This window comes from Pseudorasbora parva, chromosome 3, assembly GCF_024679245.1.
Source record: "Pseudorasbora parva isolate DD20220531a chromosome 3, ASM2467924v1, whole genome shotgun sequence".
NCBI lineage: Eukaryota > Metazoa > Chordata > Actinopteri > Cypriniformes > Gobionidae > Pseudorasbora > Pseudorasbora parva.
Genome location: NC_090174.1, coordinates 10,967,377 through 10,982,567, shown reverse-complemented (window position 1 = coordinate 10,982,567; position 15,191 = coordinate 10,967,377). Strand labels below are relative to the sequence as shown.

General features: G+C 35.7%; 1 protein-coding gene across 5 annotated transcripts in view; it reads left to right on the top strand.

Annotated features, from left to right (window-relative positions):
- Positions 1–15,191, top strand: part of gtf2ird1 (GTF2I repeat domain containing 1) — a 46,623-nt gene that overhangs the window by 29,788 nt on the left and 1,644 nt on the right. For 3 of the 5 annotated variants that reach the window (XM_067437785.1, XM_067437784.1, XM_067437783.1), the window contains exons 10-26: positions 267–292; positions 552–675; positions 1,262–1,305; positions 1,422–1,502; positions 2,898–2,984; positions 5,066–5,116; positions 5,200–5,265; positions 5,427–5,610; positions 6,329–6,390; positions 9,887–9,952; positions 10,157–10,424; positions 10,545–10,573; positions 10,653–10,700; positions 12,506–12,583; positions 14,537–14,729; positions 14,818–14,855; positions 14,941–15,056. In XM_067437785.1, the coding sequence (XP_067293886.1) occupies positions 267–292; positions 552–675; positions 1,262–1,305; positions 1,422–1,502; positions 2,898–2,984; positions 5,066–5,116; positions 5,200–5,265; positions 5,427–5,610; positions 6,329–6,390; positions 9,887–9,952; positions 10,157–10,424; positions 10,545–10,573; positions 10,653–10,700; positions 12,506–12,583; positions 14,537–14,729; positions 14,818–14,855; positions 14,941–15,056 (1,561 nt within the window). The remainder of the gene's footprint in view (positions 1–266; positions 293–551; positions 676–1,261; positions 1,306–1,421; positions 1,503–2,897; positions 2,985–5,065; positions 5,117–5,199; positions 5,266–5,426; positions 5,611–6,328; positions 6,391–9,886; positions 9,953–10,156; positions 10,425–10,544; positions 10,574–10,652; positions 10,701–12,505; positions 12,584–14,536; positions 14,730–14,817; positions 14,856–14,940; positions 15,057–15,191) is intronic. The other 2 variants (XM_067437787.1, XM_067437786.1) reach the window with 2 other exon arrangements.

Sequence of the window (15,191 nt, the reverse complement as noted above, 5' to 3'; positions counted from 1 at the left end):
GAGTTTCTAATTTGCTTCATCTGAAAAAAAGAATGAAAAAAAAGAAGTCTAGTCGTCGTTGCCATCTGGCAGAACAGCACTAGGCATCCAAAGTGGAGCGTCATGCTGGTTGTAACCACTGCCATACATAAGCCAGCGTGGAGCCGCTGATTTGGCATAATGAGGAAATCTCCTGCTGTTCGGCACTAGACGTGCATAGACAGCATTTCTGGTTTTTAATGTTTTAGCTGGTCTTACAAGAACTGTTTTCTTTTTTCTTTTCTTAGAATGTTTGATGAACGGATTTTTACAGGTAGGAATTTTCTGAACCAGCATCCATCTGGTGCCTCACTCCACTTATTACATTGTAATAGCATTGTTATAACATAACGTTGTACCTTTTGCAAGAGTAAAATATCTTCTTGTTACCTTAAGGAGCTATTTTTACCTCATCTGACCCTTAAGAAGTACCTAGATGTAATTAACTAGATGTTATCACATTTTACAGTGTCCTTTTTTAATAATGTACACTATGTGTATGTTAAACTCGCCTTTTTTACATCCTTTGTAAGCTGCTGGTAAAGTAGCTAAGGAGGAGGGCAAACAGGATGGTGTCACCCCTGATGATTGTTTCCTAGATGGCCTCAGGGTGCCGAGCTCTTCCCTAGAGCTGGTCAGCAACACTCACAGTAGCAGGTACCAATTTACCTTCCTCGTCACCACAGAACCGTATTGGTATTTTCTTAGATAGTTTGCATTTTTATTTTCCTGTAATGATGCACTGACTGAATTTTAGGCTGAAAAATATGAACCGAAACTCTGATCTGGTAACTTTGAGATGGATAAAAAGCCATCTGCGACTATTGTAACTGTGACACTAGTAAAACAAAATAATGGAAGCATAATAAACAGTTTTATCATCTGACGCTTTAAATGTTCTGGCTCTTTAAAGCAGGGTGGCTTTATTGTTCATCAGTTGGAAAATAAATTGTGAAAGTGATGCTAAAGATATTTTTGTTGTAGTTGTGGTGTGGACTTTGCTATTCTTTTACATTTAGATATCTTTATCATCCTTGGTGTGAATGGACCCTACTTCTTTATTCTCTGTATTCTGCAGATTTATTTGATTTTAAAAATGTATAACTAACAGAATTTTGCCTTTTGGCCTAGTGTGTCAGAGGTTCCATTTTCGGCCAAGAAAATTAATTTGGGTGGATAGCTTTTTTTACTGTAATTAAGAAGAAATTAGAAAGGTGACATCGTATTCATGTTTTTGTTTCAGATCGACTAGCTCCTGTGTCAGTCCTTTGGCTGAGTGTGAACCAGGTAGATCTTCTTCTCATCATTTTAATACAACTTTGGGTTCTGGTCTGTAGTTTGGTGAATCTGTAATTTATTTTAACTGTGGAATTCAAAATAATTCATTATGTTTCATTTTTCAGGGCCATCTGGAGACTGTCTGCCTTTGAAAAAGATCAAAACTGAACCCCCAGATGGTGAAATTATCCAGGTTACAGTGCCAGGTATGGTCTCCCAGTCCCACAGCAAGGCTCACACTGAGAGTTTGAATATTTCGGCCCTGGCTCCTCAAGTTGTGTTCTCTTGTTTGCGTTATTGTTAGTTAACAACAATCATCTGTGCAGAAATTTAAATCAAGTTGTGAGTTGAAAGCAGCATGAAATCCCTGTAGGTCTCCTGGATGTGAAGGCATTAGCATATTTCACTTACTCACAGAGAGGAAGTTTGACTTTGATGGTTGCCTTCTGATTTAAAAATATTTGCTCTCATTTTCCACCCTGCTGTGCAGTGATCTGAGCCTTTGAGGACAGGCAGGGCTTTTTGCATTACACGCCACGTTCATTGGCTAGCACTGTGAACTGAAGGAACATCACATATACACTGAAAACTTGAGCTCAAGTGCTGCATTAACAGTGTTGTAAATCATCATTCTGGCCAAATGTGATTTTTACCTCCTCTCTCCCTTCCGTCCTGCCATAAAGACAATTTATGTGATAAATACCCTAGGTATCATTGTGCTTGCCTCATCAGTGCACATTTTTTCCCACAATCTTTCCCTATCAACTTATACTTATTCCATCTCTGAAACCACCCTGAATCCAATTCCAAACACCTATCAAACCTAATCAATCCATGATTAATAAAATCGATTCCATGTGTACATTAATGAGAAAAAAAATCAACTTAAATGATTTAAGCAAATTGCTGCAATGTAACAAAGAGGGAAAAATGTAAGGGGGTCTGAATACTTTCCGCACCCACTGTATATATTATTTAACAAGGATACATTACATTGATCAAAAGTGACAGCAAATACATTTAAGTTACAAAATATTTATAATTCAAATAAATAAATTTTTTTTTTGGAACTCTATTCATCAATAAAAAGAATAAATGTATCATGGTTTCCACAAATATATTAATCAGCACAACTGTTTTCAACATAGGAAATCAGCATATTAAAATGATTTCTGAAGGGTCATGTGACACTGAAGACAATTTAAAAAAAATTACAATGCTGAAAATTCAGTTTTGTCACCACAAAAATTAATTACATTTTAAAATATATTAAAATAAACAAAATTGTTTAAAATAAATAAATAAATAATATTAATATGTATATTACTGTATTTGTGGTCCAAGAAATGCAGCCTTGGTGAGCATAAGATATTTCTTTTTCAGTAGTAGACGGTTTATCAATGTATTCTAAAAGCAAATCACAATAACCTTTTCTACTTTTCACAATTTAAAGTCAAATACCAGTGAACACACCATATTATATTAAATAAATGCATTTTGAGTGCCATTTTTATTTTAACATTTTCAACCAAATTTGGCTATTCATCTCTCTTTCTCTATTTTTTTCCTCTATATGTCTTGCTTTCATCTTCTGCTCTTAGAGTCCAGTGCTTCTACAGAGGAGTCAAGTGAGCCTCAGGCTGAGCAGGTGACCCCTGACCTCTGCCATCCCAAGGAGCCTGTAGCAGGTAACAGCATACTAGCCTTCTTACTTTATATCTGATTGTAGTTCCATATATTTATATTTTTTCTCTCATCTGCGGTGGTGCATCAATAATCCATTTCAAACAAATGACATATTAAAGCCTCTCCAATTTCTCGTCCAGTTACAAATCCCTCCATCCCGTCAATTCCTGCCCTCCTACAAGCTTTAATGCCCATCTCACAATCTTAATATGTACATATACGTGTCAGTCCAACTAACTATCAAGTTCATTCTTGTAAGACATTCATTTCAGTGAGTTTATGCTTAACACAGAGATATTACCTGCTGATTTAGCCACTGTGTTGTGTGGAGAAACCATATCCTAATCTCTCAAAAGGAATTGTACACGATTACAAACCTCTGTGAAGATCGAAACAGGACAGCGGCACTTAATGTACAATAAAACATTTTTACCAGTGATAGGTTGAAATATGGTAAGACAAGTGTTTTACATTTCTTCTTTTAACTCCAAACCCAATACCCCAGACTTACCCAAACAGTAGTCCCAGCCCGATCGGATCCGATGTGAAACCTGTTCCCCATGCTGTGCTAGTTCCCCCACTACAGTAAACCCACATCCAATAGAACTCCCTAAACTAGACTCCCAGTGTTAGTGCCCCTAATAAATAGAAATATACTGTGAGTTGATATGAATGCTCAACTGTTGTCATGTGTATTAACAGGTTTTCTCGGTTTTAGAAAACACGGGAAAAAATGTTAAGTTCTTTGCCAGGCCTAAAAAAAAGAGTGCTGGGCAACTGTTTAATCGTGATGAATCTCATCCAAAATAAAAGTTTGTACTTACATAATATATGTGCGACTACTGTGTATAAATATTATGTATATATAAATACACTCACATGCATGTATACATTTAAGAAACATATGTTATATTTATATACAAGATAAATTATATATATATATATAAATTATGTATATACTGTATATATATATATATATATATATATATATATATATATATATATATATATATATATATATACCATTACATATTATTTCTTAAATATACAATTTTTCTTAAATATATACATGAAAGGAGTGTGTTTTTATATATACATATTTATAACCAGTACACACACATATATTATGTAAGCACAAACTTTTATTTTGGATGCGATTAATCGATTGCCCAGCACTAAAAAAAACATTTTTTATATTGGTGTATAATATTTTGTGATGATGATGTCTGATTCTTTTGATTTGGCTCTTATTTTGGCACTGAAATATTTAATTATTTATATATATAATTATTTATTAATATTTTGAATTAGCTTTTATTTATATTTTTTAAGGTTTCATTTTAATCTTAAATTTAAATTATTTTGTTATCTGTTTTTGCCATTTTATTAGTTTTTTTATTTTTATTTTTAACTTTATTTTATTAAATTTCAGGATCCGTTCTTTTCAGTTTTAGTAATTTTAATACTTAAATGAACATTAGAAATATTGCATTGGCAACCAACTGAAATTTGTTTTCATCTAATATTTATATTTTATTTTTATTTAATAATTTAGTTAGCAATAGCGATGCCGGTTATTGTGTCAAATCTGAATGATTCTTTAGCAAATCAGTCTGAATCAAAAAATGACATATATATATATATATATATATATATATATATATATATATATATATATATATATATATATATATATATATATTTTTTTTTTTTACATCCTTAACTTTAGTCTTACTACTATGGAAATACATGGGAATTCATTAGTCACAAAGATGTTTAAATAATAATTAATTGGCAAATTACCATATTAAAAAAATATTTGTAATTTGTACAACCTGATGTTGTTGAAGCGTTCATATTGACTCACAGATTAAGTAATTTGGACTCATAATTAATAACACTGGATTTGTTATGTTGAAGTTTGCATTACATATATGGTCACTGGAGTAAACCACAGGTGAGTTGAATAATTAAAACATCCCCAGCAAAGCGTGTAGAATGTGTTTTTGATCAAATCATACACAGAGGATTACTTCCCATGCGCCACACTGATGGTAATATCATTCTGTTTATATCTCTGCAGAAGATTTAACGCCGAAGTCTACACCACAAGGGCTCAAGAGAGCTGTTGAAGGTAAAACTCCATTTTAATTTATTACACAGGTTTATCTTCAGATATTATGGGCTGTTGGTGTGATTGTCTTCCCTTTTCCCCAGAAGACATCGGAGAGATGATCCTTCAGCTGCGAAAGCAAGTCGAGAGCCTGTTCAGCTCCAAGTACAGTGAGTCATGGTCTTACTCACCGTATCATTAACAATCAGCTGCGGCGGCAACCTGCAAATCTGCCAGTTACAGATTCCTCTGGTTTAAAATATACACACATAAATTGCAGAATTCATAATAGTGTCAAGTTGAGTCAAATCATCTATCTTTCTCATTTTAGGTGAGGCTCTTAGTCTGCCTGAACCAGCTAAGGTGCCATACTCCAAGTTCCAGATGTACCCAGATGAGCTGTATGTCACAGGACTGCCAGAAGGGATGACTTTTCGAAGACCGAACTGTTTTGGGGCAGCGAAACTCCGAAAGATTCTTGCCGCCAGTAGTCAGATTGCATTTGTTATAAAGAGGTATAGTCATACAGAACACAATAAAATGATCAAACACGTTTGTTCAGACTTACACCGTGTCCTAACTACACGTGATAGAAGGTATCTTTTCCATGTTAATTCGAGTTTTTGTCCGAACCAGCCGCGATGGTGACATGCGATGAATCTATTTTAGAAACGCTTTTGTGCCACATCGCGGCTGGAACAACAACTCAAAACATGGCAATGTTAATCTCAGGTAGTTTTTATGTGCTTTTTTAATGTTAAAAGTGTGTAATGTTACTTTGAATATCATTTAGCGCTCCAAGCATTGTCATACTAAAAGCAGCAAAGGATAATTGATCATGATCATGAAATTAAACACATTGAAACAAAAGTATATTCTATGACAACGATTGTTTTAGTAACTCAGTATGTATTTTAGTAGTTTAAATGGTGTAATATTTGTGAATTTAATAATGAAGACTTATTAATTTCCTTGCAAGTGCCGTCAAGATTAACTACGGTGCCATGCACTCGCCGCTAGAGCCCGCCCACACGCTGTTCTGATTGGCTGTGGTTTTTGATTGATTTGCTGCATCTCATAGTTGCGTCGCGTCTGGTGTGGACCGACAAGTAGCTTTTCGCTGTAATCTTATTGCTTCGCGTGTAGTTAGGACATGGTGTCAGACAAAACTATACACTATGATGTTTCAGAAAGCTGCTTGACAATGATGTGCCTTTTTTCTGTGTTTGTCAGACCAGAATTGTTGACAGAACAGGTCAAAAATGAAGGTGCCTCTAAAACGACCTCTGATTCAGGTAAACCAACATTTTAATTTAATTAAAAATGTAGGGCTGTCATGATTTCTGTGTTTAACTTGAGTACTCTATTTAAAAAAAAAAAAAACTCAATTGCAATTTACCCATGTCAGTTAACTACCAAAATACCAGAAGTGGCACATTTCACATTATTAGACCGTTATCAAAGACTGCACGATATATTAAAACTAGGGCTGTCAAACGATTGATTTTTTTAATCGCGATAAATCGCATGATTGTCATGAGTTAACTCGCGATTAATCGCTATTTTATCGCAGATTTTTATTTGTTGTAAATATATCTTAAATTAAGTTTGAATTAAGTTTTTAATACTCTAATCAACATGGGTATATGGACAAATATGCATGCTTTATGCAAATGTATGTTTATTATTAGTGAAACCATATAATACTTATTCAATAATAATCAATAAAACAGCATGCAGACTAGACATGTATGAAAGGTCATGAATGTTTATCAAAGAACTTGTTCATGTCTCTTAAGCCTAGCTTAAAAATTCAGAAAATTCAAAGCAGGGATTTCTCTCATTTTAAGAATATAAATAAAGGTTGTATTACTGGCAGTTTAGTTCAGAACAGGGCACAGTTCGTATGAAAATCTGGTAATGTGAAAGCTGTCATGCGGACCTGTGAGCGCACCAGTACCACACCATACCCGGAGGAGGTTCATATTCCACGAGTAGAAATATAGTGTGGCCCCTTTAAGAGCTGCGCGCTCTCTATTGATCTGCCGGTATTTTGCGTGTGCGTACCATAGACAGTAAAAGAAATGGACCGACCGATCACATTGACGTCAACGGCGAAATAATGAAGTCAACCTAGGGGCACTCACTTCCTGATGGCTGAGCGAACTGCGCAGGCTCAGACTGAGCTTGACGACGTAGATGTGACGTGAGCCTCCTGTCTGACAGCTGTAGGTCTTCTAACGTTAGTAGATGTGGAAAGTGAAAGCTGAATCACATTGTTTAAATATTTTCTCCCGTTGCTTTTGGCTCACTATGGGCTTCTCCCCATTCTTCCCCCTTGACTTTATCAGACTTTATGTCTCCACGTCCCCCCGACTGTCTCATAGACAGTAAAAGATTGCCTGCGAGCGTCTCCTCAGGTCTATACATAGACAGTAAAAGAAATGGACGGAGGGATCCCATTGCCTTCTACAGCCTTAAGTGATGTCAGTATAGGAGCACTCACTTCCTGATGGCTGAGCGAACTGCGCAGGCTCAGACTGAGCTTGACGACGTAGATGTGATGTGAGCCTCCTGTCTGACAGCTGTAGGTCTTCTAGTAGTTGTGGAAAGTAAAAGCTGAATCACGTTGTTTAAATATTTTCTCCCGTTGCTTTTGGCTCACTATCGGCTTCTCCCCATTCTTCCCCCTTGACTTTATCAGACTTTATGTCTCCACGTCCCCCCGACTGTCTCATAGACAGTAAAAGATTGCCTGCGAGCGTCTCCTCAGGTCTATACGGTAATTTCTCAACTGTGCGACAGGGTCGCGTTGGTTATGACGCAATAGTTAGCCTATTTTTACAAAAACAGCTTCTGCGGGGCGATAGTGTAACATACAAGGTAATGGAGCCTTTTATGCATTGTCGTGTTTCTTTAGAAATAAACAACGGACAAATGGGGTCTTTAAACGTCTCAGATGTAAAGTTATTCACTGTCAAAGTGACTCAAAAATGAATGGGAGTCAATGGGATGCTAACAGCAGGTGATGGCTTGGTTAGCAATGGCCGCCCCTAGGGGTGGAACGCTTTCCGAGCGCTAGATTACCCCCTTGGGTCTATACGGTAATTTCTCAACTGTGCGACAGAGTCGCGTTGGTTATGACGCAATCGTTAGCCTATTTTTTACAAAAACAGCTTCTGCGGGGCGATAGTGTAAGATACAAGGTAATGGAGCCTTTTATGCATTGTCGTGTTTCTTTAGAAATAAACAATAGACAAATGGAGTCTTTAAACGTCTCAGATGTAAAGTTATTCACTGTCAAAGTGACTCAAAAATGAATGGGAGTCAATGGGATGCTAACAGCAGGTGATGGCTTGGTTAGCAATGGCAGCCCCTAGGGGTGGAACGCTTTCCGAGCGCTAGATTACCCCCTTGGTGCGTACCAAACTATGCCTCGATTCACGTGAACAGTGTGAAGAACACGGACTCGGGAGCGTTCTTGTTCAGAAGAGTAACCTGTGCATTCGTTTTAGCCGATTGTAATGCATTTAGTTCAATATAACACATGTACTGTAAGTGGTGATGTGTCAATGATTTACCTCAGACATGAGCGAGAGTGAGCTTCAGTGTATTCACGCATCGCGCTCGGACTGCAGAGAATGTGCTCAATGTACACAGACTTTTCTTTCGACCTGTTGTCTAATATGGTTAAACAGAAAATATGGTAGCCCTAATTAAAACCATTTAAATATCTAAGTAAAGCATAGTGCTTTTGTGAAATCACAAAGGCTGCGATTGAGTTAAATAAATATATGCGCTGCGGGTTTATTTACATGCACTTTATTTACATGCCTGCAGGTTATGAGTTTCTTCCATCTCAGAGCGGCTCTGTTCACAGTAAATGCTGCTCCACACAAACTCAGTCTCTGCATTTGCTGTTTGTTTGGGTTTCCAGTAATGTACATTTGGTAACGCATAAAGTCTGACGTGCTTTGTGTTTAATGCAAAGTGTTGCACCGTTATCATTATCATGCATGAAGCAGCTCGGTTAACAAACTCCCATCTCTGCATATGTTTGGGTTGCTTTTAACGTTCATCTAGGTACGCAACGTGCGCCATTTCACCATATTTGTGACGGAAATCATTTATGAACTTATACCAACACAGGAGAATACATCAATATGTTTTTTTAAATATGCAAACTGTTGTTCATCACAATTTCATAAATAAAAGTTTAAACCCCCGCTCTGAGTTTGCAACTTTTAATGTCCACATGTTCTCATGTCAAGAAATGACAGTGGTTGTAGCATTTTTAAAATAAAGGAGTGGCCAAATATTAAAGATTAAGTGGAAATTTCATTAAATGTTGTTTGGCCAACATTAAACATGGTTTGTAACAACCAGGCCATTGGCGCCCTCTGTAGGCATTTTTTTTATAATATGTATTGCACATACTGGTAAGTTAATCATGTTTATATTATGTATATTATATTATGTATTTTAACAATGTTGTTCAATAAAATATTACTACTTGCTTTTGAGACTTTATCTATATCAATGATTATTGCCTAATTTTTATTACCACATAAAATTATTCAATTGATCATCAAGATAATCAACTAATTACTCAAATACCAAAATAATCGTTAGTGGCAGCCCTAATTTTATTTAATTTTACAGACCATTAGTATTTTTTTAAAATATTTTTTTATTTTATTCTTTTATTATGAATTTGTGTGTATTCCTTCTGTTTTATCCAAAATATCAGTTACTAATCTAATATAATGCTTCTTTTGATTAAATATTCAGCAGAAACTGACTCAAAAGACCAATCAGATGACCCAGGACCAGCATCAAAAAGACCAGGATTCTCAGGTATCACTGATTAAGTTATCAGGTGTTGTACAAAGTAAGTTTCTGGCTTTATTGCATCCTGATTAAATTAAAAGAAACAGTTGATCCTTGTGCCACGTGTCTGTCTTTTGGGTGCCAGTTCATGTTCAAAACTTCATTCCCTCCTGTCCTTTCCGATATGCCCTCACTAACCCGTTGGCTTTTCTACCATTGTTCTGCCCTCAGACAGTTTAGAGGCCAAGCTCTCCCGTATCGACTTGGCGAACACACTGCGAGAGCAGGTCCAAGACCTGTTCAACAGGAAATACGGCGAGGCACTGGGCATTAAGTATCCTGTGCAAGTGCCTTACAAGAGGATCAAGAGTAACCCTGGCTCAGTGATTATTGAGGGCTTGCCCCCTGGCATCCCCTTCAGAAAACCCTGTACCTTCGGCTCACAGAATCTAGAGAGGATATTAGCGGTGGCAGACAAGATCTCTTTCAGCATCACAAGGTGAAGCACTGCGCCAAGTTTTTGAAAAGCTTTTAAACAACAAAACATTGTGAACATGGATTACTTTGTGCAATATATTGTGTTTATTTAAGCTTTACAAAGTCTCTTCTATCTCTTCAGGCCTTTCCAAGGGCTTATTCCCAAGCCAGGTAAGCAGTGCTTAAAACTGTATATTTTTGCTGAATTACTCATGGAAATAAATTAATTAAATCGTTGTTATTTTGCCAGCACCACGAAGAATAACCATATTAAAGAAAGGTTACACCCCAGTAAGCGGTAAGAATAAGGCATCATTTGCTATGTACTATGTGTTGTAGTTATTTATTGCACTTAATGGATAGGAAATCCAGTGTTATGGTGCAATAAAACTAGTCTAGAACTGTCAGTTGATGGATGTCCCATTTCTATTTTTGATGAGCTGCACAGCTCCTTTAGCTGCTTTAGTTGAGCTGTTAGACAGAGATTTTAATTATATATATATATATATATATATATATATATATATATATATATATATATATATATATATATATATATATATTAGTGTTGTCACGATACCAAAATTATGACTTCGATACGATACCAGGCTAAAATATCGATATATCGATACAAAATCGATACCACAGTTAAAAAAAAAAAAAAAGAAAAAAAAAAAAGATAAGATGCTTAATATGACAACAGACCTTGTTATTATTCATTGTTATTTTTTACTAAAAATTCATGTGGCCAGCATGTTCCTTAGGGTTGGGCATCGTTTTGATTTGAACAATTATTGATCAATTACTATTAAAATTATCTCACAAATTTTTGCTATCTCAATGTATTTTTTACAACGGGTAATTGTGTTGCAATAGCTTACACACAGCACAAGAAAGCTTGATTTCGAATGGTAAATTGAATTTAAAAAGACGAGTAAACAGTAATAAAATAAGAACAAATAAACAGATTACAAACAATAGCACAAATAAATGCAATAGAATAGAAGATACAAATTAAATAGACTGCTTTATTTTTTCAGGTAGGTCTAACATTCAGATAAGAAACTGAATTAAAAAAAGCATAGTAATTACATTTAAAACAACATTGGATAATGTTCTTTGTAAAAAATTCAATAGCGTACAGATGAAACTATTAAAGTTACACAAGTTGATCAGTCAAGAGCAGTGTGATTGTTTGTCTTTTTGTAGTTTGAATAACAAATAACTGCTGTCCCTTTAAGACTAACGGACGCATGGATCCTAAACACTGTTCCTGTTACTCATTCTTCATTTCTTCCTGAACTGTTTGCGACTGTGTTTACATTAATACTCTTCCAGATGTGCACTGATAATTCTTTGAGTGTATTTGACCAATAATAAGCTGGAAAAAGAAGCAAATGTTCGCACTTGTATCATGTTAGAGGCGGCTTTATTACAGTAGGCTGTGTGTGTGCGCCTCAGATGTGAGCACGAAATCTGCGGGGATTAGTAGAATTAATTTATGTGCAATCCCGCGCGAAATTCAGACCGATCAGACACTAACACTGTCATGAGGAAAAAGTCCAGCAGAACGCGCGTTCGCCGTGCTCAGAGGTTAACCGGGCTGAGTGAGAATATGCCGGTGTGTGTCAACTCGCTTTCGGTCGGAGAGGAGAGCGCAGCTGGTATCGATACTGTAAAAATTGAGAATCGTATCGTTTCAGATATTCCAGTATCGATACATATCGAAATATCGATATTTTTGACAACACTAATATATATATATATATATATATATATATATATATATATATATATATATATATATATATATACACTCTGTTATGTACTATTGTATATGTATATATTAGTGCTTTCAAATCAAATTATCAAAATATTAATTAAAATAACCCATGTCCAAGTTATTTCCTTTGAAAAACTACATTTATTATAATTTTAATTATATATATATAGTAATGTTATTATATAGAGAGTATTATATACTATAATTCTAGCCTCAAGCTTGAATCTGACTGTCTGTCAAGCAAAAAGTTATTTTAATGTTGAATCTATCAGTAAACTTTTATTAAATATATACTTTAATATTGTATCCCTTTCCAACAGAAGAAGATGAGGTCAACCGAATGGGAGAGAAAGTGATTTTGAGGGAACAAGTTAAAGAGCTCTTCAATAAGAAATATGGTATGTTAATTACTAATAACTGATTTCAGGGCTCGACATTAAGCATGTTAATGTGCTTGTCCTTCGGACAAGTAAATTGGTCATTCACTCACAGTTGTCCGAGTAAAAAAATAGCTTGTCTAGAAAAAAGTTAATTTAGTTGTTTTGTGTGTGTGTGTGTGTGTGTGTGTGTGTGTGTGTGTGTGTGTGTGTGTGTGTGTGTGTGTGTGTGTGTGTGTGTGTGTGTGTGTTGTAAATGTAATTTATTCTGAAGGAATATTCTCACCCGTGTTTAATCAGATTTGGCATATTTAAATCTGCATATTTGTGACATTTTATATCTTATTAAATATAGGCTATGCTTAAGGTTTCATATTATATTCTTAAATTGATCTGTACAATAAATTAAAATAAGACAATATAGGGCTGTTACCAATCAAATTAAATAATTTACACTGAAAAATTATAACTACATTAAAAAGTGTTTTATGTATTTTTGAATAACCAAATAAGAAATGTTAGAAAGAATGTTTAAACATAAAAACAAACCACCAGTAGGTGGCGTTAGGTGACCGTCTGAATGAGTAAGTCATTGAGTCATTCATTCAAATGGCTGATTCTTTCAAGAATGAGGCAGTCGTTTACTAACTGGTCTTTGAATCTTTGATTCAACCGATTCGTTCAAAACGCTGAATCATTCAGTAACACACTGTTGCTGTGAGATGCGTTATGGTTCTGCTGTTTGGAACTTTGTTGCTTGGAATGTTTGTTTGTAACTATTTTTGCTGCTGAAATAGAACAAAAACAGTAAATCTTGCATCTAAAATGTAAGTGACTTAGGCCGTGTGTCCATCAAAGCATTTTTAGCCAGCTGAAAACACTAGGTGCTCTGCAGAAAATGCTTCGCTGTGAGCGCTTGAGAGCGTTTTGGCAGTAGCGTTTTTTTTTTTTCTTCAATTGAGACTCTTTGCTTGTTATGATACGGAAAATCCACAGAAATGTTACTACTTTCACTGGTAGTTTGTTTCTGTATTGATTCTATATAAAATTGCAGATACAATGTAAAGTATTTGCTCTGGCTCTTGTTTAAATAATTTTGTTCCGTTATTATTGCTTGTTGTCATCTGACGACATGCAGTATATGGAGGTTGGTCTGTGTTGTATTTGTCCCGCCCCTCCTCCACTGTGATTGGACGGCTGGGTGAAAAGTGACAGTGAAGAGCGCTGCGTTTTACTCAAAGTTGAACATTCTTCAACTCTCGGCGACCAGTAAAAAACGCAGAACGCTCAGTGCTTGAGTGTGAAATACTCAATCAGTGCCTCGGTACGCTCCAGGCGTTCGAAAAATGCGACGCTCCCATTGAAAACAATTGAAAGCGCCAGACAGCTGGGTGAAAAAACGCTTTGGTGGACACACAGCCTTAATGTAAATTAATGGTTTATGGAACAGTGTGAACTATTCCATAAACCATCGTATGAACAGTGTGATAGTATTCAGGAAAACCACACACTTGGTTGTGTGATGTTTAACTGTATCATATGTTATTATAAAATAAATAATATAAATATAAAAACTTCAAATTTTGAATGTTTACCGCAGTTTCTCTGTGTGAGAGGCACTCATTTATTTCGATTTCTCCTCAACAGACAGCACGAGCGTCAACGGCACACCCTTGTTACCGTCAGTTCATTATATTTTATACTATTATTCATTATACTATTATCCACTATCAATCGCCAATTACACTAAATGAATGCAGAATCATTCTTGCATTTTGGTGATTCGCTAGTTATTTTTTGCTATTGGCATTTTAATCAGCTTGTCGGGCAAGCAAAATTCTTTCACTTGCCCCTTCAAAAAATCCACTTGGCCCAAGCGTTAATGTCGAGCCCTGGATTTGTTCCTTTGTGCAAATGTGTTTTTATCATTTTGAGAATGTTCCAGTGCTTCATGTGTGAATGTGTTGTGTTCAGGTGAAGCTTTGGACTTGGACCGCTCTGTCATTGTTCCGTACAAGTTAATCCGTGCCAATCCTGGCTCACTGGAAGTGTGTGGACTTCCGGATGATATCCCCTTCAGGAATCCCAATACTTATGACATAGTTCGGTTGGAAAAAATCCTCCAGGCCCAAGATGAAATTACTTTCAATATCAAAACCCCCCTACAGTAAGTGCTGTGCCAGATGTGATTATAATGATGATGTTGGATGAACAGTGCTTGAAGTTTTGTTTGATCTCATTTGGTCTTTGTTTAGGCCTTTTACAGAGTTGTGTACTCAATCTTGTAATAAAGGTAAGAGCCTTTATTTGTTATAAAACATTTTATGTACTTATGAATTTTTTTAAATGTGTGCAAATGTTTACAACCTCTTTTGCAGAAGGTAAAGAAGTTTCTACGAATCGACGCAAACGTAAACGAGTACTTGACAATAGTCAAGCACCCATGCCCACTGGAGCAGACTCAGCATTATCAACCAATCAGATACCTGTCATGGTATGCAAACACATTACAAGAGTGTTTTTATATGTAGACTTTTTAACAATTATTTACGTCATCATAAAAGGCATTTTAAACCCAGGTTACTCTCATAATGTGAAATTTTGTTGAACAGGATATTCAATGAGGGAA